At 50.0% G+C, this 27,853-nt stretch overlaps 1 protein-coding gene across 4 annotated transcripts in view; it reads right to left on the bottom strand.

Annotated features, from left to right (window-relative positions):
* Positions 1-9,367: 9,367 nt before the first annotated feature.
* BMP3 (bone morphogenetic protein 3) overlaps positions 9,368-27,853 on the bottom strand; it is an 89,452-nt gene continuing 70,966 nt past the window's right edge. For 3 of the 4 annotated variants that reach the window (XM_032110539.1, XM_032110538.1, XM_032110537.1), the window contains 2 exons: positions 14,772-15,682; positions 9,368-11,174 (listed from right to left, as the gene is read on the bottom strand). In XM_032110539.1, coding sequence (XP_031966430.1) covers positions 10,983-11,174; positions 14,772-15,662 — 1,083 coding nt within the window. In that variant the 5' untranslated portion in view covers positions 15,663-15,682 and the 3' untranslated portion in view covers positions 9,368-10,982. Of the gene's footprint in view, positions 11,175-14,771; positions 15,690-27,853 lie in introns of all 4 variants that reach the window. The other variant, XM_032110541.1, reaches the window with a different exon arrangement.

Below are 27,853 nucleotides of genomic sequence, written 5' to 3'. Positions count from 1 at the left end.
AGCCCTTACTCAAAACATTCCAGCCAGGAAGATGCTCCGACACAGCTTCTGGATGCCGCTCCTCGACGTCGAACGGCGCGCGCCGGGAAAATCGGCAGCGTCGGTGACCGCGGAGATCCGAAGCCGCCTCGGGGACCTGCGAGACAACGGGAGGCGGTCAACGAGACGCCGAGGGCTGGGAGCTATTCCCACACCGGGCCCGTAAGTCTTCTGCCCAAAAACCCACAGAAAAGAGGTGAACCACTAAGTTTGATAACTCTTCCACTTAACCGTGACCCTACGTGCCGGGGCAGGGCAGCTCAAACCCAGAAAGCACACAGGGAAGTGTTTCACCATGTACAGCCCCGTGAAACAGAGTGGGCCGAGAGGCAAGAACTAAAACGCAGGGGAAAGCAGGGATTAGATACAATAAAATGTCGGTAGGGCCTTTTTTAAGCTGAACCTAAGTCGATCACTACATCAACTCAAGCTGAACTCTATGTTCACTTCCAAAGACATATGTCTTTTCAAATCCAGATTTGCAATTTTAGGAAAACAGGAGCTGCGCGCTCAACATACCTGGACTCCTGGCCAGTGGACGGGTGTGACAGAGCCCCAGGTCACAAAAAAGAAAAGCAAAACACGTGATCACATACCCTTGTACAAGAAACAATATCCAAGTGAGACCAGCTTGGAGCAAGTCTGGATCATTCCCTAAGGGTTACCAGGAGGGTTTCTCTGGTCTTTCTCTGCAATGGGACTCCCCAGCTCAAGTACAGAGCAGGATGACAGTAACGTTTTAGGGTAACTGCTGTTGTATCCCTTCCTAATCCCTACTAGAATACATAATAATGATTTGATGCATTGCCTTTCGACCTTGATTGCTGTTACTGCTTCTTATCCATGTAGTTCATTCTTCTTACTTGCTTATCATCCATATAATAAATAAGCCTATCCCAAAAGAAGTCACTCTTTTGTTCTGATCACTTCACTAACAGCACTAACTGGCAAAAGAATACTTCCCTTCCTCTGGCAAAGAGTTCTCCTTCTCATCCAGGTGCCTGTGGCTGAAACTGGAATTCCACCTCCAAAATGCCCCATGTCCAAGGTTAATAATTGCCAAGGAAATTCCCCACCGATCATAAGCAATCACCTATAACTTCTCCTCTGGAATCGTTACTGCTTTGGCTTTCTGTGGAAGTGTTTCCAACATCCATTGAGGCTTCAGGGCCTTGCTCGGGTTGCTTATGGCTCACCCTGACAGGCCCAAGCCAACTCCAAGTACCCAGAATTTCAGGGCAATATTGATGCAGTTTCTAAATGCTCCCCTTCCCTGCAAGTCAGTCCTTCACTGCACATCCAGGGAGCGGATTTACTCCGTCCTTTGTACTCAAGAGCACCTCTCCAGCACAAATCCCACCTCTCGCAGACACAAACCAAACAGAAACCTACTGCAGGTGTTTGCATTGAAAGTACAATTCTTAGTACATCTGGCTACATGATTAAAACACGTGCATGCATTGATGTCATAGAGGGAAAGCTTTTCAGCGGAGAAAACAGCCATTTTGGTAGCATCCTTGGATACACCTTCAGAAAAAGCAGAATTAGCACCAATTCCTAAGACTCCTGCTGAGGAATCCAGCCTTCCTTGGGACACCCAATGCAGCAGACACTGAAAAAGGAGGGAAAAAGCCAAGCTTGGAGTGGAAAAATAGAACATAAATACACCAGCCTTTCAAAAACCTTCACATTGCAATAGTGGGAAACAGTCACATTTACTCTTTCCTTGCTTTTTGCGATTACACAAATATGAAATAGAAACATGTTACACAGAATGCAGAGCCAGGATTTTACAGGTGTTTATTTTGGCAGCCTGAATGAAAAACGCCTCTTCCCAACACTAACACCCAGCCCCGTTTAAATCCATACTTAGCCCAGGGGCAGGGCATATCCCCCCTCTCCCTACCACAGGCGGCTGGTGCAGACAGGAGAGACAACCCAGGCGGGCAAGGCCCAGCAGGTATCATCTCCTGGCACCAAAAGGTCTGCCAGCTTAAGAGTTGTGGGAAGAGATAAAAAACCAAAGGTGACCAAAAGGCCTGGTTTCACACTGTAAAAGTAGTACAGGTTGTCAAGGAGGCAGAAGTCTCTGACACGCTCCCTGGGAACGGGCAAGACATATTCTCCCTGAAGCCCGGACGCAACTTCGTGGTCATTTTTCCAGAAATTGAGGGAGAGGATTTCAATGCGTGCCCCTTCAACCATTTGGTGGTAAGGAACATTGGATCCTAAGTTCTGCTATTGCTTAGCTAGCTGAAAATTTAATGGTACATTTAACCCTGTGCATATAATACTAGTGGTCCCTTTTGTCTTACTCCTGTGTAGTAATAGTCTCTTTTAAGTCTCATGTCTGTTAGTTTTGTGTCCATTCACTAAATAATTCATTCTATAATAGACCAAATCGGCCATCATTAAAGAACTTACGAATGAGAGCGGCTCTTGGCGTGCTGGCCACCTCCGTAACGTGACTGCCTGCTACCAGAGGCCTGGCCTAAAGGCAGGGACTTCTTTAAACCCACATCATCCATTCATTACATTCTGGAGTAGTCAAATGAATATTATGAATGAATATTATGAAAAGAGGGGAACGTGTTGCCCCTGTGCAGTCAGCTAAAAATACCTCTGCTGCTGCTACACAAACCGGCTGCTTGCAAGCACAACACAGCCGTGCAGACGCAAGCATCCCAGCCTCTGCAGAGGCAGATCTTAAGGCGTTTAAGACCGCTGCCGAAAGAAACTCCAAATGTACTAAGAAATTGTTTAGGAGAGAGACAGGTAACTGCCTGGAGTTTCCAAGTGCCAAAACCTGCTTCCGAGTGGCAGGGGGGGAAAGCGGCAATTCAAACGCCTCACAAATAAAAACCAAATCAACCAACCCATCAACCTAACAACACTCCTTTACAGCAAGCAAAGGCCACACATCCTAAGGGCTAGATGACCCATCAGCCAGCTTCCCCACATTCCTGCATTTCAACAGCTTCTGATTGCCCCTTGTACTCCCTACAAAAGCCAAAAACTAAACTCAAGTTTTAGAAAAATAAAATTAGAATTGGTGAAACTAACTCTAATAAAAAGTGTTATCTCTTACATGGCTAAAATCTGTTGGGATATCACTAAGAAGCAGTATATTTAGAATGCATTCTACTCACAACTCTTCTGCTTGACTAATCAAAGAGGCAAGCAGAAGCCAGCGTTTAAAAATTGATTCTCAAAACCGAATCCTAACACAAAACCCTGTCCCTACAACCGTCCCAAATGCATTCACACACAAATAAAGGGCAGTTTGTAGGAGTGGCTGCCTTCAGCAAAATACCAAATTCCCTCTCGAAGGTGAAACTCCTGAAAACTGATAACCAGTGAATCAAACTGTAACTACAAAAGCAGATGCTCTATCTACTCCCCACCAAAAAGAAATGTTCCTGGATTTTTCTGCGATAGCCACAGAGTTCGCTCAGATGCTTTAACTTCCCTTTAGAAAATTCTGTTCCTATATGTGAATTACCTCTGTGTGTGGGTGTGGCAATCGAGAGAACCACTTCAGGAGATACACATTAGCACTGCTAAAGAAAGAGAGACCACAGAAACTCCTCCTGCCTGAGGGAGAGACTACACCAGTTCCCTTTGTCCCTCAACCCCCCAAGCTCTGCCTGCTTGCAAAGACGAGATTTAAATACCAAAGGCCAAGCCAATCCTGGTGATATTGCACCCTACAGCAAAGTTGGTTCTAATGAGTACTCCTGCATTTCTAGAAATACAGGGCAATAGCTCGAAATGTTGAAACAAGAGCACAAGTGATAAAAGAAAGACTAGGACGTGTACCAGCCAAAGAATTACAAGCTACAGCACTGGTAGTAAAAAGAAAGACAAACTAATGTTTGACTAATTTTGTATGGTTATCTGGGCTGGTGCCACACGGTGATTGTACCGCTGAAAGTGTTAGAGTGGCAAGTGAATGAAAAAGAGAAGTTCCAGCAAGAAAAAGCTTCAATGGTTGTCTCAATTCTGAGCCATAGAAGTCCAGTTCTACCTGACCCAGACCTTACAAGCCTATTGTAACAACAAAATGGATTCGCTGGCAAAAATCAGAAAGATAAAAAGTAATCCACAGCACTGACATCAATTTGGTAAATGGTCGCATTGTAAGTTAAGCCATACTAGAAACCTTATTTTTGCAGCACAAAGAAAAGACTAACCATTGACCAAAAAGGTGTGTAAAATACTTCTATACAGCGCTCCCAGTGCCAGCTGAAACTTAGATCGAGCCATCCAAACCTAGCACCATCCTACACATCAAAAGATAACAAAACACGCTGGTCAGCACAGCAGATAAGCTGTCTTGAACCTCTGAACCATCTACCAGTTACAAGTGATTACCAGGAGATGCAGGCATGCTGATACAGATCCTGATATCTCAAGACTTAGCCACTGGTTTTCCAGCCCCCCTGTCCTAAACTGTACAAAGCGACACCCTTGCCTCTGGGCGAGCTCAGCTTTGCACTGAAGCAAAGCAAATTTCTCACTGAAGCCTCACAAAGCGCTCCTCCACTGCCCCCGCCTGACAGCAGCGAGCGCAGCGCTGAGTCTGCAGCCAGAGGGCAGAGACGGAACCGCTGCCGCAGCTCTCTGGGGGAAACGCGCCCGCTGTTGCTCAAGTTCCACAGCTGTGATTTCTCCAGTCACCTTGAATGCCCAAGCACACCCTCACCGGACAAAAGCCAGGCACCGGGCCGAGGGGGACCCGGCGGCGCCCGAGCCCCGCGCACGGAGCGCACGCAGCGGGCGGCACGGCCGGGGCCGGCTCGGCTCCACACGGCTCGGAGCGGCGCGGCTCCGTCGGGCCCTGTCGGCAGCCCAGCCCCCAAACTGCCATTCCTCCTCAGAAATTCCCCGGGGGCCGGGAGTGCTCCCGCGCAAGACATTCGGTGCCGGGGCACGGCCAGAAGCGCCCTCAAATGCAGCGGCACGGCCCCACCTAAACCCTTCAAATGCTGGAAAAGCTGGAGTTTCCTTCAATTTAACCCCTGCAACTGAGGCAACGGGGGCCGTTTACCTCCATTTAAGCCAATACAATGGCAAATAAAGGGGTTCTCCCCTTCAATTTAATCCTCTGACATATCAGAAGGACAGGGGCTTTCCTCAAATCTCTCAAATGATGGGAAAAGGGCGATTTTTACCTCAATGGAAACCCTTAAAAAACAGGGACAACGGAGCTTCCCCCTCAACGTAAACCTCAGGACGATGAAAACGGAGGGGGAGGGGGTTGGAGGGGGGTGTTACCCTCAATTCAAACCCATAAAATGGAAACACCCGTGCCTTCCCCTTCCTTTTCAAATGGAACACGGGGATTCCCGGTCAATTGATACCCCTAGCACCGCAGAAAAGGCAGGTTTTCCTTCAATCAATACCCTTAAAATCATAAGTGAAGGGGGTTCTCAACCAGTTCAAACACAGACAATAAGGGAAGAGGAGCTTCTGCCCTCAATTTAAACTCCTTCTGTCCTCGTAACTTGGATTTTCCAAGTCCCCTCCCCTCATCCAAACAGCCTCTGCAAGCTTGGGGGGGTCACAGCATGCACTCCAGGGGACCTGGAGGAACAAGAAAATAGAAGCAGAAGCTCCTTATTTTACAGGTGGGCATTCCACCCCCAGGAAGGCCCAAGTTATCCAGGGACCTTCCCAGACCACTTCCCGGATCCCATCAGGGTGGACTGCAGTGAAAGACGGCACGAACCCTGTTTGCAAACACGTGCACCCCTACGTGCGTACGCAGGGTTTATTTCAGAACCGTGGGGCTGTGACGGAAAGCAGCCATGCAGCCCTTTGGTCCCTATCGCAATACAGCAACAACAAAGTATGAAATGATCACTTAAAGAAACATAGAAGGGAAGAGAAAGTTTTACTACTTGTGCAAGTTGTGTCAGGGAGGGCCATTAGCAGGAGAAGAGGCACCATCTCTCCTTGCAGCATTTCCCTCTTACCCCCTTCAAAGCCCCATTTGCAGCCTCCAGGCAGCGAGAGTTCACCCCCCCTCCCTGTCTCATGCGCACGGGCCATTCCACACCCAAAACCTTCCCCGGACCCGGCCCAGCACCCTGGCCCTCCACAAGTGGGCAACTCTCAGAGCCATCACTCAGCAATAGTCCAGCGTCTCCCAGGGGCTTGAGCCAAACAGTTGCAGCAGCCTGGAACTCCCTGGGAAGAGGAACACACGAGTTTTGCACCCACACAACGGAGCAGCTGCCCTGGCCCAGCTCTGCCTCCTCTGCCAGCAGCAGGGTAGGTGCAGCTCTCACCCACCTGGTTTCGTTCCAAACCTAATAACAAAGGAATGATTTCCTTTGACCTTCATTATTAGGATTCCACCAAGAGCCAGTGTTTGGAAAATGATCCTTTCCCGGCTCCTGCTGGATCCCTGGAGCAGGGATTCTTTCCCTCTTTCCCCATGGTGTCCCCCCTGCCCTGCCCCCTTTTCAGGCTTTGTTCCACAGCTTTTGCTTCCAATCCTCGGATCCTTTCCCTCACTCCAGGAGTTCCCAGCAGTTCCACACCCTCTTTTCTCCCATCCTCACCATTTCTCCAAGAATGGAGCTGTGCATTTCAATTCCCTTCTCTTTTCTCCAACAATTCCCACCAATCCAGACCTAAAGCTGACACAAGGAACACTCAGTGCCCACAAATGCAAATCCAGACCTGGCCATCCCTAAACCAGCAACCCCGAACACACAATCCCGGACCATCTGCATTAATTCAAAGCTAACATTTAGGACACAGTTCAGGCTGCAGCACAACGTCAGTGCAGACAAATGCTCCACAGGAACTGTGGGATTTCCTGTTCTTCCTGCAGTGGCATTTATGGCTGAGCAGCTCAGAACAAGGCCTGAGCACGCAGGACTGGAGAATAAACACCCAGCAACAACCCCTGTGCTTGGCAGGGGCCTGGGGCATCCCAGTCCAGGCTACTGGCGTCTTTTCCTTTTCTTCACTGCAATTAACCTGTAACAGGGACTTCTGAATCCATCCATACAATGAGACACATTTCCTGAAACAGATCCTCCATATAAACAGGAACAGAAAAGCTCACTGCGACATTCAGAAACCCTTCAGCAAAGCATTTGCAAAAGCAAAGGTAGTGTGGGATTACCTGGAGTGCCAGGGTGTGGGGTATGCCCAGCCACTCCCCTGGAGGGATCTCTGCTGAAATAAGAGATTTCGCAATCGCCCAGCAGAACTCCCTGGAAAGGCAACCACTTCTTTGGTCACATCGAGAAAAGACAGACCCACAGTCCTTTAGGAGACCCCATGCAGATCCTTTGTAACCCACTGGCCTGTGCCCGTCTCAAATCCTCTGTAACCCATTGGTCCTTTACCCATCCCCTGTACCCCTATAAAAGCAAGCCCTCTGGCCCCTGTGGCTCAGAGAGGGTTCCCGTCCCTGGCTTTCCCCTTTGCCGGAGGGGACCCACAATAAAGCTACCTCTGTGCGGAACCAGCCATCGTCTCTCTCTCTGGTCTGGCTTGGCCTGGAGGCTGCCCTGCAGAGCTGAGCTGGAATCACGAGCTGATCATCACTAAAGAGCTGACAGTCTCTGCAAGGGCCCTCCTGCCACCGGCTGAGGGAAGACACCGGCCCTCGGGAAGGCGATTCCTTTCGGGACCATCTCCCCGGACCGGTCACCTCTTCCTGGGTCAGAGCCGCTGACCCCATCCCCAGCTGTTATACCAGGGAACCGAAGTGAAGGAGGGAAACCGGTCCACGGCAAACAGCTGCCACTGCTTCACACTCCAGTCGCTCTGCAAGCGCAGCTTCCCTGGAATTTCACCCTCAGCATCTCTTCCAAGCTCAACAGGGGAACAAACAGGTACTCCAACATCTCCTTCCTTTGTTCTTTGGGCAGCACAGACCCCCCAGGAGGAACTGGAATCCAAGGGCAGATCTAAACATGGGATTCCCGCTTGCCACTCTCTCCACCTTTTCTCCAGCTTTTCCCTGGGCTGGGAAACAAAGAAAACCAACATTTAAAAACCAGCCTTGAGGTGTCTTGAGGATGCCCAGGCCTGGGAGAAAATCCTTCCCACCACCCTCTTGGCCTTTTCCCACTCTGAGGATCTGCAGAAATGCACATCCAAATCCAAGTCAGGCAGCCTGGGATGTTTTCTGCACACCAAACGCCACAGCTCTCAGCACCAGGAGCCTGAAGATGCTCTGGATTGCAATTCACAGCCTCAGTGAGCCCTGTATGAGACAGCCAAGTCGTTTGTGTGCAGAGAAAACAAAAGTTGCAATTTTTAATAGTTAGACTATCTGTGGGAGTTACTGGCTGCTTACAGCAGCAAGCTTCAAATGGCCTCCCATACTTACGGATTTATCAGAAACAGCAGTTTCAGGTTCCTTTCTTCAGGAGCCCAATTCCAAATGGGAAACTTCTCACGAGTGCTCCTGAGAGAGTCGAGCGGAACTTCAGGAGCTCAGGAAAGCGACTCCCTCCCCAGTCCCGTCTCACCTGCCCGAGCACCCACACTGCTCTTATGCCACCTCTCTCCCTGCTTTCCACGTTCATTTAAATGTAAGAAACCTGCACGTTCTCGCTCCAGCACCAGCCGCGTCTTCCCTGCGCCCGCACACTGCCGCCCCTGCTCAGGCGCTGCTCCCCTCGGTTCCGCTGCCCCTTGCCACGGGGCCGAGGTGGGACAAACTCCAGGTTTTGTTTCCCAGGAAAGGCTCTGCAGGGAGGTCCCGCCGTGCCGCCCGCAAGCCCCGGCCCCAGCCCCGCAGCTCCTCCCCGGCTCCGCGCCCGCGCCGCCTTCAGCCCGCGCAGCCCCCGCCGCCCGCTCCCGCCCGGCTCTGCTCCGGGGCCGCCCCCCCTCGGGTCTTTTCCCGGCACACGCCGCGTCGCCGTTCTCCGCTCACCTTCAACCTCGCTGCAGCCACAGCAACAGCCGCCCTCCTCCATTGTCAGCACAACCCTCGCCCGCCGCTGCCGCGGCCGGGACCCGCGCCTGGCGCTTCCAAGCCGCTCCGGGGCACCGCGGCGGCCCCGCACGGCCGGGCCGGCCCCGCGGAACGGCGCCCGCCGAGCACCGCACTGCGCGCGTAAAGCCAGTGCGCATGCGCAGCGCTGCCCGGCTCCGCCCCGCCCTTACACCCGCCAGGACGCGTCAGCGCGTCACTGCGCATGCGCTGCCCTTTGCACAACACTGCGCATGCTCAGCGGTGCCAGCGCCGCGTGACACAGCGCAGCGGCTGGGCCGGGGCTCCTCCCCTCCCCGGGACCCCGCGGCGGGGAGACGGGCCTTGGAAACATCTGAATGCCACACAAGAAAACATGGATTTTCATTTTAAAAAGTGATTTTATTTTATATTTCTCCAGAGTTCCTAGCAGAATGTCCATATTACTGAAGGAAAACCATACAGATCAGACAAGCTTATCCATCAGTAGTGAAACATGCCCTTCACACTGTGGTCGCACCTGTCCTTTGGAGCTCCACCACAGTCCTGGTGCTTCATCTTTGCACTGACAGAGAAAACTGCACGGTTTAAAGAGTGCTGAGATAAAGAAAGATACATTAAGAGGGCCACAGATATAAAATAAATTAGAAGCATCTGTAAAAGTTTCTTTCCATATACAAAATAACTTTTCTTTTTTGGAGGTGATTTTCATTTTTCTTAATTGACAATCTGTACACAGATAAATCTTTCACCAGAAATCATTTAAAAACGCTGGTTTTACAAGGAAAAGGGAGCCACTAAACAACCCATCAGTCTCCTACAAACTCACAAGCCTCTCCTCAGTCAAGGGTGCCAATATTTGGGACTAGCCCTGCCCCCGGAGTGACACTCTGCTGCTGCTGAGTTCAGGGCCCCCAAAGTATGGAAGAACCGATCACCACCTTGCCAACTAAATCAGAGCACTGAGTGCCCTGTCCAGTCCTTTTCTGAACAGCTCCACGGAGGGTGACTCCACCACCTCCCTGGTCCCTTCCACTGCCTGACCATCCTTTCCATGAAGAAATTCTTCCTAATGTCCAGCCTGAACCTCCCCTGGTGCAGCTTGAGGCTATGACCTCTGGTCCTCTCGCTTGTTACCTGGGAGAAGAGGCCACTCCACAACCTGGCTACAACATCCTTGCAGGCAGACAACCCACAGATCATTTGCAAGCGTGTTCTAGAATACGTTGTGAATAAGTCACTCGGACACTTCACTGAGTGTGGTATTTTCACACCCCTGGCCTGCTGATCTTCCATAACAGGAAAAGTTTTCCATGAAAGAAAAGACTGAGCCTTTAAGAAATCAGAGTTATGTACTCAGCAGTCCTGTTTTGAGCTCTTCTGCCCAGGGATGCCGAGCTCCAAAATCCTGACTTACAAAGAACATGTCGATGAAAAGGAACTCGCTCACAAGGTGGGTAACGTACCAAGGAGATGCATGTTCAGGTAGGGTTATCTACGCTTTTAGGATGTCAGATTTGTTTTGCTGCCTTGCTGTACTACTCTAAAACCTAAGGCAAGAAATTTAGCTTTAAAATGAAGACTATTACATTTCTAATCTCCCCCCGCCATTAGTTACCATAAGAACAGAGATAAGAATTAACAGCTTGTGCTGCTTCCAGAATCTTGTACAAAAATAGATCACTATGTTCTTCGGGCAGTCTCAAAAATCTGCAGATTCTTCTTTCACCTCTCGATTTCAGCAGGTACGGTCAGGTCCCATTCCCAAGGCTTGTGTACAGACGAATGAAGTTCATATTCACTTGCCTTGGAATTGCTATTTGGAATCCATTCCATTTCCATTCTCATTGTTTGGATTTCTTTACATTTTCTTTTTTGTCCAAAGGAAATGCATTGGCAGTGCAAACATAAAGTAGGTATGATGAGACCCCCATCCACCTCCCTTCCCCAAACAGCAAGTGATCACCCTGGCACTGCCAAAAGGCCTCACAAGGTGTTATCTGCATGCACAGGACTCCACTGTCATGTTGGGGTACACCTTCAGAACCACATTTTTGTTTTCATCAAAGAATAAGATACTAAGAGAAGACATTTTGTCAGGAACACAGCAAGGCTCAGGAATGCCGGGGACGACTCCGACAGCTCTCACAATGCTCTGGATGGTGGCATGGTTGGATGGCTTCATGGCCTGCAAGATAAAGATATGGCAGACCACGTTACTGCACCCGCATTGCAATGGACTCATGCACTCTACAATAAAATTGCTTTGTTGAAGGGCCCTGCAGAGACCCCTCAGCTGGAACATCTGTTTGCCCTCCACTCTTGCCATTAGCCATTGTAGCTGGCCCGAGCCAGCAGCAGGGAATATGAATCTGGGCTGGCTCGTTTGGCCCCCAGATGCCGAGTCCATCCACTGCATTCAGCTCCCTGCTGGGGATAGAACCTCGGGCTCCCTGTGGGATTTGCCTGCCCAAGGGGAACCTACAGGTCAAGGTGGTCTCTCCTGATTGATTTAAGTTACACACAGGCTGCGATTCGGTCTTACAGCTCGTCTGGCCGCGAGGGAGGCAGTTCACGTGCTGACAGGCTGTGTTGCTAGGGGAGCCAAAGAAACAACTCGTGGGCTGGGAAGCTTGAGCAGCGGAACACAAGCGCATCAGGAAAAAACCCAAAGCGGATAAAACGCGTGTGAAGGAGAGAACGGGAGCGCCTCAGGCCACGATGCCGACTGCTCCTCCCAGGGCTCGTGCAAGGCTCTCCCGTTTTGTTCCTCCTTCCGTGCCGATCGCTTCTCGTCTGTAGCGTACATCTGTAGCCAGTGGCACTGCTGAGGAACTGAGCCTCCAAGACAGCTGTACCTCATACTACAATGACATTTTCCTCCAGAGAAGAAACTCCAAAGGACAAAGTCCCCTTAATTTATAAAAAGGGACACGCTTGGGTGTGCTCTGAACAGAAAGCAGATCTGCCTGGTGAGATAACTGCTTGGCCACAAAACCAGAAAACATTATGGTGCTCATAAAAATAAAACACCAACACAGAGAAATGAAAAATACAAAGTTTTACCTCTGAACCCTGAAACACTTCCAGATCCAAGTATCTGTACAAAAGACAGGTGGGCATGAAAAATGCACAAGGTACAGCTTTTAGCCAAGGACTTTTGGTTTGCTTTTTAGAGTTGTTCTTACACACAGAATCTGGGAATCAACACAGTTCAGTGCATACCCCATCACATGTCACTGAGAAATATACAGAACAAGGTCATTTTGGCCAAGTGGTCGATTTGCAGTTTTGCTGCGACGAGACGTGTTTTGTTTCTGGGAAAAAAGTCAGGCTTAAGGGTTAGATACGGACCTGCAAAAAGCACAGGAATAACTGAAATTCCAGCTTGTCTTATCGTTTGCGCGGCACATTAGTCCACAAAGTTGTAAGTTTCCATCTAAGCTGATCTCAAGAAAGACATTTCTGTTGATTTGTTTTGAATTCAGGAGTACCTATACTCCTCAACAGTAGCAGCCAGGGATTTAAAAACACAGATTATCGTAAAATTCAGATTTCTGTATCATTTCTGCCTCCAGAAAGAAGTGAAAGCTGTGGTAGCACAGCCATGTTCCCTTACTCAGCTGCTGGGCAGCGTTCTCCCCAAAAATAATTGGGAGCTCAACAGTTGTCCTGAGCCTGCTGATCGCAGGTCAAAGGTAGAACACCTACTGAGATCCTATTTCCTGTAGCCAGTAGTACTGAAAACAAAATCAAGTCTCCAAATATGCCACGTAACATCTCATCATAAATCTTCTCCTTCAGACATGGAATCCATAGCCCCAAAATGCTGAATTGCACCAAACTGACTTCAAGCTGAGCAGCACCGAATGGATTTCAAGCATGGTCTCAGCTTTCAGTGGCAACAGCCTGGACACGTGCTGTCCTAAAAGAAGTATCCCTGTTTGACGTGGGTAGCATACAACAGAGAACAAACATCCTCCTCACTGACCCCAGCCCGTGCTGAGCACGCTGCGCCGGTCCTTCAGGTGCGCCCTGGAGAATAACCAGCTTTGGCAGAACTCTGCTTCAGCCAGCAAGAATTTAACCGTGAGCAGAGCAAAAACCCAAGTCCTGTGCTCCTCAGGAAACTCAAATCTCCTTGCATACTGCCCTGCACGAGGGGGGTGAGTCAGGCCCCTGCCTGCGGGCTGCCTGTGCTCCGTCCAGCCGCGGTCGTGGAAAGCAGGCGGAAGTTTGCTCAGAGAAGGGCTGAAGCAGGGGAGGCCGAGAGGGCGCAGCAGGAGATAAAAATGCCGAGCTGCCTCCAAACCGCCCAGCCTGTGAGTGAGCCCAGCTGCGGTCAGGCTACACCTGCCAAGCTGCACGGCCCTCAGGAGCCTGGCTGCCCGGCGGAATGTCATTACAGCTGGGTTACGGGCACACAATGGCAGTTAGGAGCTCTCATTCCCGACCAGGAGGGCGTCTGCCCAGCCCGCAAGCTCTGCGCCACGTCACACTCCCAGCACGTGTGGGTTTGACAGCAGTCAAACCAGCTAACTAGAACCGGGGCACGGGTAAGGCCTGAAAATCTGGAGTGTGGGGAGCACATCTGTTCTTAATTACCCAACAGGTTGTTAACTCTAGGAGCTTGCCCTCAGCAAGGGAACATTATATACCCACAGGCACAGACTGGTCTGTTCTTGTCTGAGGGTCAGAGTACCCTTCTGCGAACACAGTCTTAGTAGTGGCAGATCCTGTGATCCTCAGCTTTAAAGCCTGCCTTTGCAGCTGGAGGTAGGCAAGTCATCTCCTCCTTCAAGGAGAGGACCCCACCTTCCTCAGCTTGCTTTGTCTGAGCGCCATCCCCTTTGGTGCAATTCCTCTCTGAATCACTTTCAAAGGGCGACTCCCTTGGTTCCTTAAGCTGAAATGCCAGATACATTCTGGAACCAACTGCTCTGGCTTCACCGTGGCAGGAATGAAAACTCTGGAATGAAACACTGCAGTGAGTCCAAGAGCCCTGCCTTTACTGATGTTTCCTGCAGGTGTTACTTGTGCATAACCCCTCATTTTAGGCCAGCCTCAAATCCCACGTCCTGCTCTCAGGTTTCAGCAGCCTCCAGGGGCTACATGTCGCTAAGAACGTCACTGGACATTTGGAGCAGAGTTCATCTATCTAGGTCACAGAGCTAGGAGCACATCTGCCTCGCCTGCTACTCGCGTGAAACCAACTCTTACAAACCAGAGGATATTCTGAAAGTCAGTGGGCCTAGATCCACTGCTGTTGGATCCCCTTGGTCAGTCACACAAGTAACTCACTCGACTCTTACACTCCACGGGTGCCCCGACCACTCCCGCCACTGCCCGGAGCTCTCTGCCCTTGGGGCAGCTTTGCCTCCCATGGTACAGGGCTTTCCTGGAGCGCGTTGTGCCCACTGCCTGTGGTGGGGCTCTGGGCTCCTTTCGGGCACAAGTGCCGCCTACGAAACAATTTTCCAGATCTGGCTTGTATTTTGTTTGTTAAACAGGCTAATAACAAGTTCACACATCATAAGCACTATTCAGGAAATGTTTTATGGCAATTTGGATACCAGATGAAAAACTAATAGCAAGTTAAGTTTTTCTAATTACCTCTGCAAGCTGATCTTTATACTAGCTGTTCTAACCTGCTGCATGGGGCAAAGGTACCACGTAGGTCCTCGATCCAAACGCATACCGGCACCGGCTGCCTTTGACTGATGTGGGAAAAAAAATGCCCAGTTCATGGTAACAGACAGTGAAAATGAATCAATAAAGACCATACCTTTGGAATTGGGAATTGGCATTCTCCTGAGCAGTAATAGGCGTCGAAGGACTTAGGGGAAATAATCCACTCGCTCCAGCCGATGTCTGCAAAATCCACCTTGAGATAGCGCCGGGCGCAATACCTCGGCTCGTTCCACTGCTTCCTCCTCGCCTTCTTCAGTGTTTGCTCATCGAACTGGAGAGTCTGGGTCTTCTGGAGATGACTCTTCTTCTGCTTTTTCTTACTCCTGGCCCTGTCTGCTAACTGTGGCTGGAAGGTCTTGTAGGGTTTTCTGTCTTCCCATCTCTCGTCCTCACCGTACTGGTACTTGGCTCCCGGAAGCTCGTTATTTTGCAATGGCAACAGGATGTTTGCAGAGCGTTTTCTCCGGCGATTCCTGACACTGCTCCTCATGTGGCTTTCTGGCTTGGAAAAGACGCTCGCCAGAGGATGACGATGTCCTTGCAAAGTAGAGACAACACTCTCTGGCTCTGAGATAGCAGAATCATTGGCGTAAATCAAGATGTAGGGTTCATAGGAAGAAGATGCCCTTTCCCAGGGGTGATGGCTGCTCAGATCCATTTTAACACTGATCAGCAGTTCGTTGTTTTGCTTTGCTTCATGCAGGAGCCGAGTGATATCCTTCCACTGCCAGGAAAGGATGTCCTGGTAAGCAGAAGAGACATTGATGAGGAAATGTCCCAGGCTCCGAGTTGGGTTCCCAACTGAAGGAAAGGTCCCAACTGAAAGACGTATCTGAATTTCAGGTTTCCCGTGCCTGTGATGAGAACAGCCACTGGACTGGGAACAGTTCCACTCCGCATGCAGCCGATCACCAATATAATAATACACCGAAGCTGACAAGACGTTTTCAGACTCTGTGAGTGATGTCAAGTTAAAAACATACATCTCCTGCCCTTCGGGGCTCCCTAGAAAAAGAAATACTTAGGTAAGAATATCGGCATCTAAAAATGTCATCCAGAGGATGCACAGGCTGCTCTGACAGCCTTTTGGCTACTAATACTAATTAGTACTACTAATACATATACTAATTGTGCCTGAAGTTTCCCTCTAGAAGAATCAGTTACACTAGGTACATTTACTCATTCCATCTAGGACACTTCATCAATTTTCATGCCACAGTTAGAAGGTATTTACTAATACAGCTGAAGGCAGGCAGACGGTACTAGAGCATCCTCAGTAGCCCAAGGAAAGCCAATCCAGAAACCAGATTTGAGGGGTAGCGGGGTCGCACACCCCACCTTGTGTCTGTGCAGGGATAAACAATCCAAGGACAACCCTTCTTATGCCTGGGATGTGCCTGTGCCAATTAGGAGTGACATGGGGGACGGCACGCTTTCCACAACTGCGAAATTCAGGAGGTGGACCTAACCGCGGGTACCGTGCCCAAACCCAGGGATGCTGGTCTGGGAAACACATGGGAGACTCTAACCCCCAGAACTGCAATAGGAAGGCTCGAGAGGAAGGTTTAATTTTTCTTTTAAAATTCCCTGGTTGGGCTGCGGTTACGTCCATCCTTCAGAGCACAAGAAATATAGATCCAAATGTTAAGCTGTAAAACCAGGCTGTATGGAATACTCAAGTACAGTAGAGTTAAGGTATGGTCTGCAGCCCCTCAAAGGGCTGGAAACATCCCGACGCATTAGGGAAATGAGGGCATGCAGAATTAAATGCTTTTTGGACACCACGGCATGGCAAAACCCTCTCCCCAAAGGGTTATTCCAAGCAATGACAAGCACAGAGATGGCCACGGACTAGGGATGACCCGCCACACCTCTCCCACCCTCCAAACAATTAGAGAAGTCCCTTGCCCAAGCAAGCTGTGTTGGTTTAACACAGCCTGGTTTTGTGGTGGTGGTGGGGGGAAGCCACAGAGGTGGCGTCCGTGAGAAGCTGCTAGAAGCTTCCACTATATCTGACAGAGCCGATCATTGATGGCTCTCAAGACGGACACGCTGCTGGCCCGAGTAGAGAGGTTGGTAACACCTCGGTCATTACAGATTTAAGAAAAAATCAAAACCGCACAGGTGCACTTTCTCCCAGGGGTGGCGAGGCGCTGCGGCCGGGACCATTCCGGCGCCGGGTGCGGCCATGTGGCCACGCGGCTGCCGCAGCCTCACGGGCGGCACCATCTCGGCACAGCCCATGGCGAATTTTGCCTGTCTGGCCGCCTCTAGCCAGCCGCGCCGCGGGCAGAAGGGCAGCGGCGGCGGCTTCCCCTTTTCGGCGCCCCGCATGAAGAGAGGCACCGAATGGCGCCGGTGCCGTGACGGCCGGCAGCGCCCGCACAGTGGCGGCCAGGCCACGTGGCCGGCGGCAGAAACATGGCGAGCAATTCCCCAACGCAGAACTTAGACGAAATAAACTTCTCAGAACTGCAAAATCCTGCAGAAGTCTTTGAACTGGTGGAATTTGTTGGCAATGGCACTTAAGAGCAGCAGGTTTTTTCCCGCCTAGTTGGAGAAAGCGGAGGAAGTGAGGACATGTGGAAAAAGATCACATGGCTGCACCAAGGTCAGTGGAAAGAAAGAAGGGGAGGAGGTGTTCCAAACGTCGGAGTCAAGATTTCTCTGCAAGCCATGGTGAAGACTATGATAAAACAAACTGTCTTCCTGTAACCCATGAAGTCCATGGGGGATGGAGCAATTCTCTCACAGCCCATGGGAAAAGGTGCTCACGCCGGAGCGGGCGGATGCTAAAAAAAGCTGTAATCCAGGGGGAGACCTGAAGAGAAAGAGAAGGCCCCTGCTTCCAGAAATAGAAAAACAAAGAGGGCCCTTGCTTCCAAACTAGAGCAGCTTATCCTTGAAAGACTACACCCCATGGACTACATGACCCACACTATGGCAGTTTCAGGAAGACTGTTTTGCCGGTGGGAAGGACTCAGGTTACAGCAGGTCGGGCGAGACTGCTACCCGTGAAATTAGAACCCCACCAGAGAAGTTCACGGAGAGCCATCTCCCGTGGGAAGGACCCCACGGCACAACAGAAGAGACACTCCTCTCCCTAAGCGAACTAAAAAAAGATCCTGAGTGAGAAACTCACCAAACACTCCCACGCCCTGTCTCCCTGCGCTGTCGGTGGGAAGGAGGGAGGGGCTGGGGGGGAAAAAGGTGTTTTCAAGGCTTATTTTACTCCTCATTATCTTCCTCGGACTCTGTTAATAATAAATTTACTTTATATCTTTAAATTTGAGCCTGGTTTTGCCCTTAGAGTATTTGCTCCCAGTCCTTAACTCATGAGCCCTTTGGTTTTTTTCCCCTCCTCTGCTCAGCTATAGCAGAAAAGAGTGAGTGAACATTTTTCGTGGATACCTAGCGTTTTTACCAGTGTCAAACCATGACACAAGCGTACTGATCTTTCTTAGACTTTGATAATTTCATGTTTTGTGTGACATTCTGTGCCTCCAGCCTGCAAATATCCCAATGGCCAGTGCCATTCAGGTAAGTCTGGCAAAAGCTTGTACTCTCCCTGTGCTGCCCCATCCCTACCCCAACAACCCAAGCAGCTTCCTCCTCTTCTGAACATTTTTGTCGTAATATTCCAGTCAATACATTAAAAAAGCAGGAACTGGTCCCACTAGGAAGAGAGAACCCTTCTCCCCAAGTTATCAGATGCACTGCTTCATGGAACTGTGGAAAAAAACTACAGGTTTTCCTTGGTGGAACAGGGCCAAAACAGTGAAAAGGCCAAATCATTTAAGGAAGACACCTTTGTTTACACATTGAGCCCAATCTGACACAAGAGCACGTAGTTAAGTTTCCAAGCACTGAAAGCTCATGTACCAAACCCATCCAAATTCTAGCTGCTACAGATGCCTAGGGAACTAGACTTACTTGGAATTCCATCCCGCTTTTTATTCCTCAAGCCAAAACCAGCTCTTGATTACACTTGTACTAAGCATACACGAGGACCTGATCTCTGCACGGTTTATAACCACTAAGGTAATGAGGTTAATACGTATTTGGCAGAGCACTGAGTAGATCAGTCTTAGGAGCACGAATTCATGGTGTCTCACGAGCACCTGTTCAAGAAGTTATTATTTAAGTCATCGCTGTACGTTAAGTTTTGATCTTAATTTTTATTATGAATGCCACTTAAAAAAGCCTGCCTGTCCTACATTAGCATATTGTATTGGAAGACAAAAGAAGCTACTTTTTGTTTATGAAGAAATTCTAGACAGCATGGGGCAGACACAGGAGGAGTCTATCGTTTCGGCTAAAAGCTAAACTGCAGCAGCCACTTCTGGCCTGGAACTCTATGCCCAGACGAAGCACTTACGGTAGATGGTGCTGTTTTCCTACACAACCACGTCCAAGCTTCAGCAGCTCTGAGTTCTCAGATCTTTCATCTGCAAAATCATCTCGGAAACAGCTATTAGTGGCTAGCACAGACATTGGTGGATTGACCAGATTCCGCCTCAAGAAACCCAACTGCGTGACCTGAGGTTCCATCAAAGTTTGGGAGTACTGGGTCCAGTACATCCCTTGTGCAACACCGATACCTGACTCCCAGGTGTCAGCATTGCACTGAAGTAAGTGCTCCCTGGGCTAGAAATTACCCTTAAAAGTGACAGACATGCCAAGGAAGATGCAGCTTTAAAATATCTACCAACCCACCTTTTGCTCAGGAAAATTTCATTTCGCTGAAATGAAACTTTGTCTTTTGGCTCCTAGGACACACTCTGCTGGAAATCATTCCAGAGGATAAGTTTTAGGAAGGTAAAAGGAAAGAAAAAATATGAGGAACCGAGCTACACGCTGCTACCTTCCAGACACCGGGAGGCCAGATTTTAACAGCGACCTCTGCTCCTCTCCACCAGATGTTAATGCCGGACTGATGAGGAGTTTTTAAGACCAAGCTCTGCATGACAGAGCTCTTTTGAATTGCAGTAGGTAAGACACAGCACCACTGCACCACTAGCACTGCTCACTCCTACAGCATTGAGCACTGAAGCAGCAGCCACGAGCTGGGCAGAAAGATACTCGTCAAGTAGGACATGGCACTGTTTGTATTCATGTCGAGAATCATTTGGAAGGTACATAGAGTTACATGGACAGGCAACGGGTTTAGCAGCCTCCTCGGCCCACAGGCAAGTCTGTGGTCACCTGTGCACTTGCCCCTTACCCGAATAAAACCCACAGTCCAGCTGCACCGTGGGAAAGCCTGCGCTGGGACAGCCCCCCTTCCTAGTCTCGTGTGCAAATGACAACAGGGGTCTCCGGGACAGGGCGAGAAGAAGGGTACAGTCTCTTCAGACCTGAAGCAGAAATGCCTTACTCTACACACGAATTGGCACTCCCTCTTCGGGGTACCAGGGATGCCAGACTATTTACCGACAGCTCAAACCCGGCTCGTGGCACTACTCGTACCTGCTGGATCTTAGGGGCACAGACCACGCTAGCTCGCCTCCCTGCACCAACCCACAGCTGCAAGCACAGCCTGTGACTGGCATTAAGAAAGTATTTGTAAGGAAGCGCAGTAGGTCTGTGAAGACAGATATCGCCGGCACTAATAGACTGCTGTCACGAGGGGGATTTCAGGCATCAATAAGCTGGAATGAGTCTGCTAACATGTGGTGCGTTTACCTTTATAGAGGATGCCCGGACATTTTTATGGACTGCCAAATCTATCCCACGGGTGAAAAAGGATGCAATAACAAGGACTATTTAGTTATACAGTCACCATTAGCCATCATTTAAAGGAGATATTAAAGAGGTGCCCTTGTGACAGGGCCCAGTTAAGAACATAGCGGCGTTTCCAGTGCAAACATTGTTCCCATTGGTTCACGGCCCAGCTACAAAAGTTCACTCGGAGCTGGAAAAACGAACAAGTTCCTCATCAGAAACAGCTTTGGAAACCAGATTTTTCTCTTTTCTCCCACCTTCCCTTTCACTTGGCTGCTGCTTCCTAGTTACCAATTTGTGTACTGTGCAAAAGGAAAAGATAGGATGCGGTTCTCCATTTTCAAAGAGCATAGGACCCGGGGCCAAACTGGTTTTACTAATTCTTTTAGCAAAGCAGGTAAGGTCACAGCAGCTAGCAACCTGATATAAAATAGCAGCAAGTTCACCACTGATCAAAGCTATCAGCCGCTCAAATCAAGAACTTCTGTAGAAACAGCAGTGCTGCATACTCAGGACCTAACTTACGTGAGGGTCTCATGATATTAAACCCACCAATCTGCACACTGCACATCGTAATTGTACTGCACAGTAGCCACTTGATCTCTTTTCTGTATTTTTTAAGCAGGAAGAGCACAGCAGGTGCAAGAACTAAACACAACATCTAGCTCGAAGCTAGCACAAGCCAAGCAAGCTAAGGGGGTACATCCACAGTGGACACAAATCTGGGCAGGAAAAGAACCAATCTCACTCTTCCTCACAGCCTCACAGCCATGATTCATTGCTCTTTGGCCAAAAAGCCAATTGTGCACAGCCTGTCCTTGGATGCCAGAGCTCTTCATGCTGAAGCAATGTGTTCTAGAAACAGGGACCAGCAGGCAACTGCGAACACAGGTCACTCACATGCATGGCACCGCTGTGAGACACGCGATGACAGAAGCCAGAAAATTCAAATTCTGGGTCTGGTCCTGAGAGGCCGAACCCACAGATCCTACCCATTTGCCTCAGAGGCTTGCCTATCAGCCCAAATCACAGGTTAATGTTTTTCAAGTTCCTAAAAACTACCAGGATGCTGCTGTCTGCATTGTATTTATAGGGGTACAGCAAAAAAACCCCAAACGAAAGACACACACAGAAGGAAAAAAAAAAAGAAGTCTCCCGACTGAATATGTTTAAAGTTCTTGTTGCAAAGAACCCCTGATACTGCTGCTGCTCAGAGGGACCAGCATTTGGCCCGGACTGGTTTCTGCAGGCTGATGGCAGCTGGTGAGGCGCTGCTTTCCCCGTGCGCGCTCCGTTCCCCTGTTTGCGTGGGCACTTCGCACCACAACAAAGGAAAGAAAGGCCTTCTGAAAGGGAGGAGAACATAGTTCTAAAACCACAAGAATTGGCCTAGGGGCAGGTGTAATACCTGAAATTACTTGAACTTCAGTCAATAAAAAAGAGTTTAAAGTAATTTCTCACTGTATAGCTTTACTATAACACCATTCGGAGGACCTTCCAATTAAAGTCAAGACTCATCTGCCAGCCATGTTCCTTAAGTGATGCTAGGATTAAAAATGCTTTCAGAAGCACACCTAATCTGCATTTGAGGCTTTTATCTTTCCGCTCTCTTTTATTTTTTTGTGCTGTATCTGACCTCCAGATCCTGAGCCTGGGCAGCGACCAGCACACCTCCAAAGGCAGTGCTAAAGGCAAGCAGATTTCTGCCAGCCGGAGGTCAGGTCTCTTTCAGGAGGAAAGAACAGTCCCTGCTGCACGGACAGGACCACAGCTTCAGAGATCCCTTGCCAGAACTGCCCGAGCGTTCCCTTCTGGCTCACATATCACCCGACCTTCTTCCTATGTGTCTTTTAAAGCCACAACGGACGGAAAAGCACTCACATGTGTGGCACCCACAGGTAAAGAACTGAAAAGGCCTGTCCAAAGCAACACAAGGACTACCAGCGTCATCTCAGAAATATCCTGCAACACAGTGAGAAGAGCTGCCACAGAAATCACAGGCTGAACATCCCTTGCCTCAAATACACAGAAACAAACTGGAGCAATTAAGTCCATGAAAGAGAATGGTGCTGAAACGTAACTAAACGCTCTGTGAAAGGCGTGCATCCTTACTGCACCCTTCATGGATTTCAGGCCTGGGGTTTCTTTTCGGTTTTGTCACAGGCATCAAAGGTTCCTTTCTCTGAGTGGTTCAAACTGAAAATTTGTGCCTGCAGACAACTTAGCAAGATTAACAGGAACCAAATTTGCCTGAATAGATGATCGCACGAGCATTCATCAAAATCAATGGCCAAAACCCCCAGCCCAAACAAGCAACCATCCAGCCTAGTTGTGAAGTCTGGTGCATGAGAGAATTCAGGGCAGCGTGGGATGGAGGCTTAAAAGAGGTGCCACACGGGGCTGAGGCTCTGGTCCCATCCCCTCGGAGAACTGAGCCGCAGAAAGAGAAACTTGCTTTTAACAGGTATGAGGACGCTTGTTCCGATTAATCACTCTTAGCTGGGTTTTGCCGCAGCTGCCACATGCGACACCACTGTTCTTTGACTAGAAACAGGGATGAGTTTCAACAAATCCTACGAGCTTTTGGTCTCATCACACAACACTCCAGGGTCTCAAAAATTTGTCTACTGGGTTACCTGGGAGATTTGGGAAAGGCCTTTCCCATGTGCCACAGAAGAAGCAGAAGCTGCTGCAGAGAAAAAGCAAGGACAGAAAGGTTTCACAACTACATTTGAGAGCTGTGATTCAGAGAAGGAAGAGTTTCTCTCCTGAAAATGTCAGACTAAATTGCAAAGTTAAGCTGCAAATGAAACCACTGAAGATTTGCTTCAAGACCTCTCGCCGTAGATGGAGGAGACACAGGAGGGTTGTTGTGGAACTTCAGCTCCTAGCAGACAAAAACCTGAGTCCTGAAGGGGCTGGCAGAGGGAATGGTAAAATGTGAAGGAGTAACAGCAAGGTCATGTATTAAATTAACTGATGCAGTCCCATTAGGGACAAGGGGAAGCCCATGGGAGACTGAAATTTGGAGCCAAGGAGTGCAACAGTCAAAGCAGAGGATCTAGAGACTAAGTACCTTGAAAGGGGAATACTGCTGGATGTGCCATTTTCATTACAGGGCTTGTCAGGCAGTTGGGCCCAAGGAGGAAGTCAGAAAAAGCCTTTCCATTGCACCCACCACCCTGAGGAACATCTGCTATAAGGGCTTTCTGGAAACAGACTTCTCTGCCATCAATCACCACACAAAATAAGCTGCTGCTGCTGCCGCTGCCAATGGCAAGAGAAAGACAACAGTTAACTGGTTAACTCTTTTGCATAAATACTTATTAAAGTGTCAGAAAAGTTTTAAAACCAATTTATTGCTTTGGCACTGGATCTGTGAATGTACTGGAGGAGGAGGAAAGGGATTAGCAAGCAGTGTGTTTATAGGACTGCTGCCACCCAACATCAAGTGAGAGTACAAATATAATCAAAAAGGCCACAGAGATGGTATTTCAACCAACATTCTAGGTTTAGAACAATAAATGGCTTTAATCAGATATGCGTAACAGAGCAAATATTGCTCTCACGGGATTATTAACAACCTCCCCTCTTGGGGGGGGCGGGCTGTAGTGAATATTATATCCTCCCCTCTTTTGGTGGGCTTAATTCAGGGACAGACGTGGACACGAGACTTCATACGGCAAACAAGTCATGTTAGAAAGTCAAGAGAGCTCCTCAGTAAGAGCAGCAGCTGGGGAGTCCTGGCTCTCAATCCTACAAACCCAGGGTATTTACTCCTCTAAAGCCTCTCCTGGGGACAGAAACATTTGCAGGGTTGAACCCTAAGACACCAAAGCCACTCAATTCCTTGTGGCATTTGATCTCTGTGCAGAGCTGCCTTATAAAATACATTGCTGCCTTTGAAGAAGCAAAGAGGCCTGCCACCAAGTTCTCCTACCTGGGACAGGAAGGAATTGAGGCAAGTCACTGAAACTCACAGACAACTCTCAGTTTTACTGATAGATGCTTGTCTAAGAAAAAGCCAGTGGCTCAGTGCACCAGTGTAAAGCCAAGTAAGAGTCTGCCAAACGGGGCTGCTGTGTGTAGCATGACAGCTGTCCCACACGCAGCAAGGTTTTGGGATGCAGTAGGTAAGGGAAGGACATCCCAGCGATGGTCATCTTTGGGTTCTGGCAGTTCCATTTAGCCCTTGTGGAGCTCACATGCACAAAAACCAGAAGAGGGAAGGGAGGGGATGCAGCACCAAGACAGTGACTTCTCTTTCTGCTAGGACACGGCTCTTTTGGAATGCTGGCATGTTAAATGTGTCCCCCCTGTTATGGAAAATGTTTTTACATTTTCACCCATCTACCTGTGCATGCCAGTCCATAATCACAGAGAGATGTAAGTGTCCCTTCCAAAGATGGCAAGATGAAGTATTTACCACACCCAAGTCATGCTTCAGCTGAACTCACCTGCCACTACCTCTCACTGTCAGTACTATCACTACTTGTCAACATGAGAATGCCGCAGACAGCCTGAAGGATCCCCAACAGAAAGCTACACGTGAAAAACACCACCAATGGGAGACTCTGGAGAAGATCTGCTAATTACTCCACCTCCCTCGAATTGTACTCGGCCATCGTATGGCAGAGATGCTAGCAGCAGAGCCGAAGCGGTAAGGCAATAATTGAAGTACAGGACATAACGTCAAACACGACAGTCCCCGCAGGAAGTGAAGCGTCTCTAACTCTCTCACTTTTTCCCTCCACCGAGCTCTTTGGGCACTACCCCAGCGATGCTCTGACGCCGCGGCTCAGGGAACACGGCCCGGCCCGGGATACGGGGCTGCCCCGTGGCCGAGCGCTCCCCGCCGGGAGCCGTGCCCTGTCTTCCCTCGGCCGCGGTGCGCACTCACCTGCCGGGAGCGGGCGGAAGCCGCGCACCGTGTTGCCCCGGCGGAGCCAGGGCCCGGGTGGTGTCGGCGGGTCCCGGCTCCCGCGGTACTGCTCGTAGAGCCGCAGCATGTGCTCCGCCACTCTGTCCGCCGCCGGCGGCCGCCCGGGCCGCCGCTGCCCCGGGCCGTCATCACCTGCGGCCGCCCGGGTGCGGCCGCCCCGCACGGCCCCCGGCGCAGCTCGGCGCCGCAGCCCGACCCGGCGCGGCCGCAGCGCATCCCCCAGAGCCAGGCACAGGCAGCCCCATCCCAGGCACAGGCACAACACCCAGCGGGCCGACGCCGCCATCCCGCCCCTCCGTCCGGCAGCGGCGCCCCGGGGCCCCTCGGCGCGGCCGGGCGCGCTCGGGCCAGGCGAGCCCGGGGCTGCGCGGAAAGCGCGCACGGGGCGTCCTCCTTCTGAAGAGGGAAAAGAGGAGGAAAGAAAAAACGGGGAAAAGAAAAAAAAAAAAAAAAAAAAAAAAAAAAAGAAAAAAAGCGGGGCGGAGGAAAGCTCCACGGTCTGGACCGCCCTCCCTTCCCGGCGGGGAGCGAGGGGTTTTATTCCCAGCCGTGCAGGTAGTTGTGCGGAGAGAGGCGGCGGAGCTACTCCCGGCACGGCCGGTACTCGTTCGCCGCTCCCGCTCCGCGACCGGTGCAGCCCCGCGCCGTGCAGAGACGGGTGGGACCGCGGCGATCGCCCCGCCCGCCCTCGCTCCGGCGGGGGCGAAGTGCGGGGAACCGCCACCCCAGGGGAGCGCAGCGACGGGATGGAGGGAGGGGATGCTCTGGAAACTCCATCCCCCTGGGCGGACGGCGATTGAGGCGGAGGACGGTCCCCTGCCCGCCTCCACCCAGCCCCTCCCAAAGGCCATACAATAACGTGATCGCATTAAAAAAAAAAAAAACCAACAATAAAAAAAACCCCACGAGTCGCAGCGCACTCATCCTTCTTCCCTGGAACGTCTCAAGGCTTGGCTGGGAGCAGAGCACAGTCCACCGCGGGCAGGTGGAAGGGATGCTCACCGGCTTGTGCTGGGGTTCTGCCTGCCTCTCCTGAGTACCAACCATGCTCGGTGACCCTCGGCTTCCTCCAACCCGTCCGGGAGGGGCACAGGTGCCCTCAGCAGCCTGGAGCCCCTGGGAAGAGACATGCACCCAGAGAAACCGTGCACATGAAGACTCCTCCACTACAGCAGGGCACCGAGCAAGGTGTTCCTTGCTCGGCTGAGACAATTCCATGTGCCTCGCGCATTTGCTGCCTTTCAGCACCAAAAGGACAGAAGCGTCTCAGCCCCTCTAGCCAGTGCCACAGCATCACACAATAGCCCAGCATATACGACACCATCACTTACAAAATCTGCTTTGCAACACAAAGGGTACCTCATCTGTATGTCGGGCAGGGAACACACGGGAGGTGGAAGAGAAGCCTCGCTGCAGTGTCACCTTTATAAATGTGCTGGTTCCCAAGATCAGCTTGGTTTCTAAACTGAAGAAGGGAGATAGTAAGATTGGCCTGCAGATCAGTACACAGAGCTTAGCACAACATTTTCAGCACAGGGCATTCGGATTTTCCACGGGCTACAGCAAGTGTATCATTATCCAGCCCTATATAAAACGCTACGACACATTGTGTATTGCCTCTCAAATTACACTGAAATTAGGATCAGTGGCAAGTACTGTTATGCAGTTGTAATAAGCCCATCTGTAACTACAAGAGGCAAGCGCCCACCCAGGTAGGGAGGAAAGTGAAGATTCTCAAGAGCAGAGTAGTGATTTTTTACATGCTCCTACATTTGAGGACTCAGATGCAACCCATGGCAGTGACTCATCTTCAAACAGTTCTGAGGCACCGAAGCTGCCATATGCATCTCAAAATACTCTCCGTAGATGTGAAAGCACACACAGTGTCAGTATCGATGCTAGTAGTACCATTACTTCTACTTCTCACTTCTCTAGGTAAGAAATACACATTAGTGCAATATAAAAGCTAACAATACAAGTGAACATAATTAATAAGTTCATAATTAAAACATTAAGGTGTGGTTGCTGTTTTGGACACAAGTAATAAAACCAATGCGGATCCATGCAGAAAGAAAACAAAATTATTTAAACTGATAGCTACAAAATTCAGTGGTCCCTGGCTTACATCCATGGCAGAACTGTCAATCCCAAAGAAGAATCGTTGTGCAAGTGGAAATTACCATTTCATTTTCAGTCATGTTATTTCCTACTGTTGAAAGGAGCAACATAAAAAAAACCCCAAAACCCCAAGCAACAATACACCACAAGTCTTTAAATAAAACTGGCTTAACTGAATCCTGTCCTATACCTACAGTGCCAAGTGATTTGCTGAAAGAATGTGGTCTTTTGCTTATCTCCAACACATCCTCTGAGCAGCTTCCTGACTCTTGAGATCAGACCACTGTAAATTGAGAATTACCTGAGTTTAAAAAAAATCAAACAAACCCTCAGAGACAGTGTGTAACACCATTCTCAAGCAAAGGGGGATTAGACAAGAACTACTTTAAATT

This window comes from Corvus moneduloides, chromosome 5 (genome assembly GCF_009650955.1).
Source record: "Corvus moneduloides isolate bCorMon1 chromosome 5, bCorMon1.pri, whole genome shotgun sequence".
Taxonomy (NCBI): Eukaryota; Metazoa; Chordata; class Aves; order Passeriformes; family Corvidae; genus Corvus; species Corvus moneduloides.
Note: the sequence above shows the minus strand (reverse complement) of the source record. Positions and strands in the feature narration are given on the sequence as shown.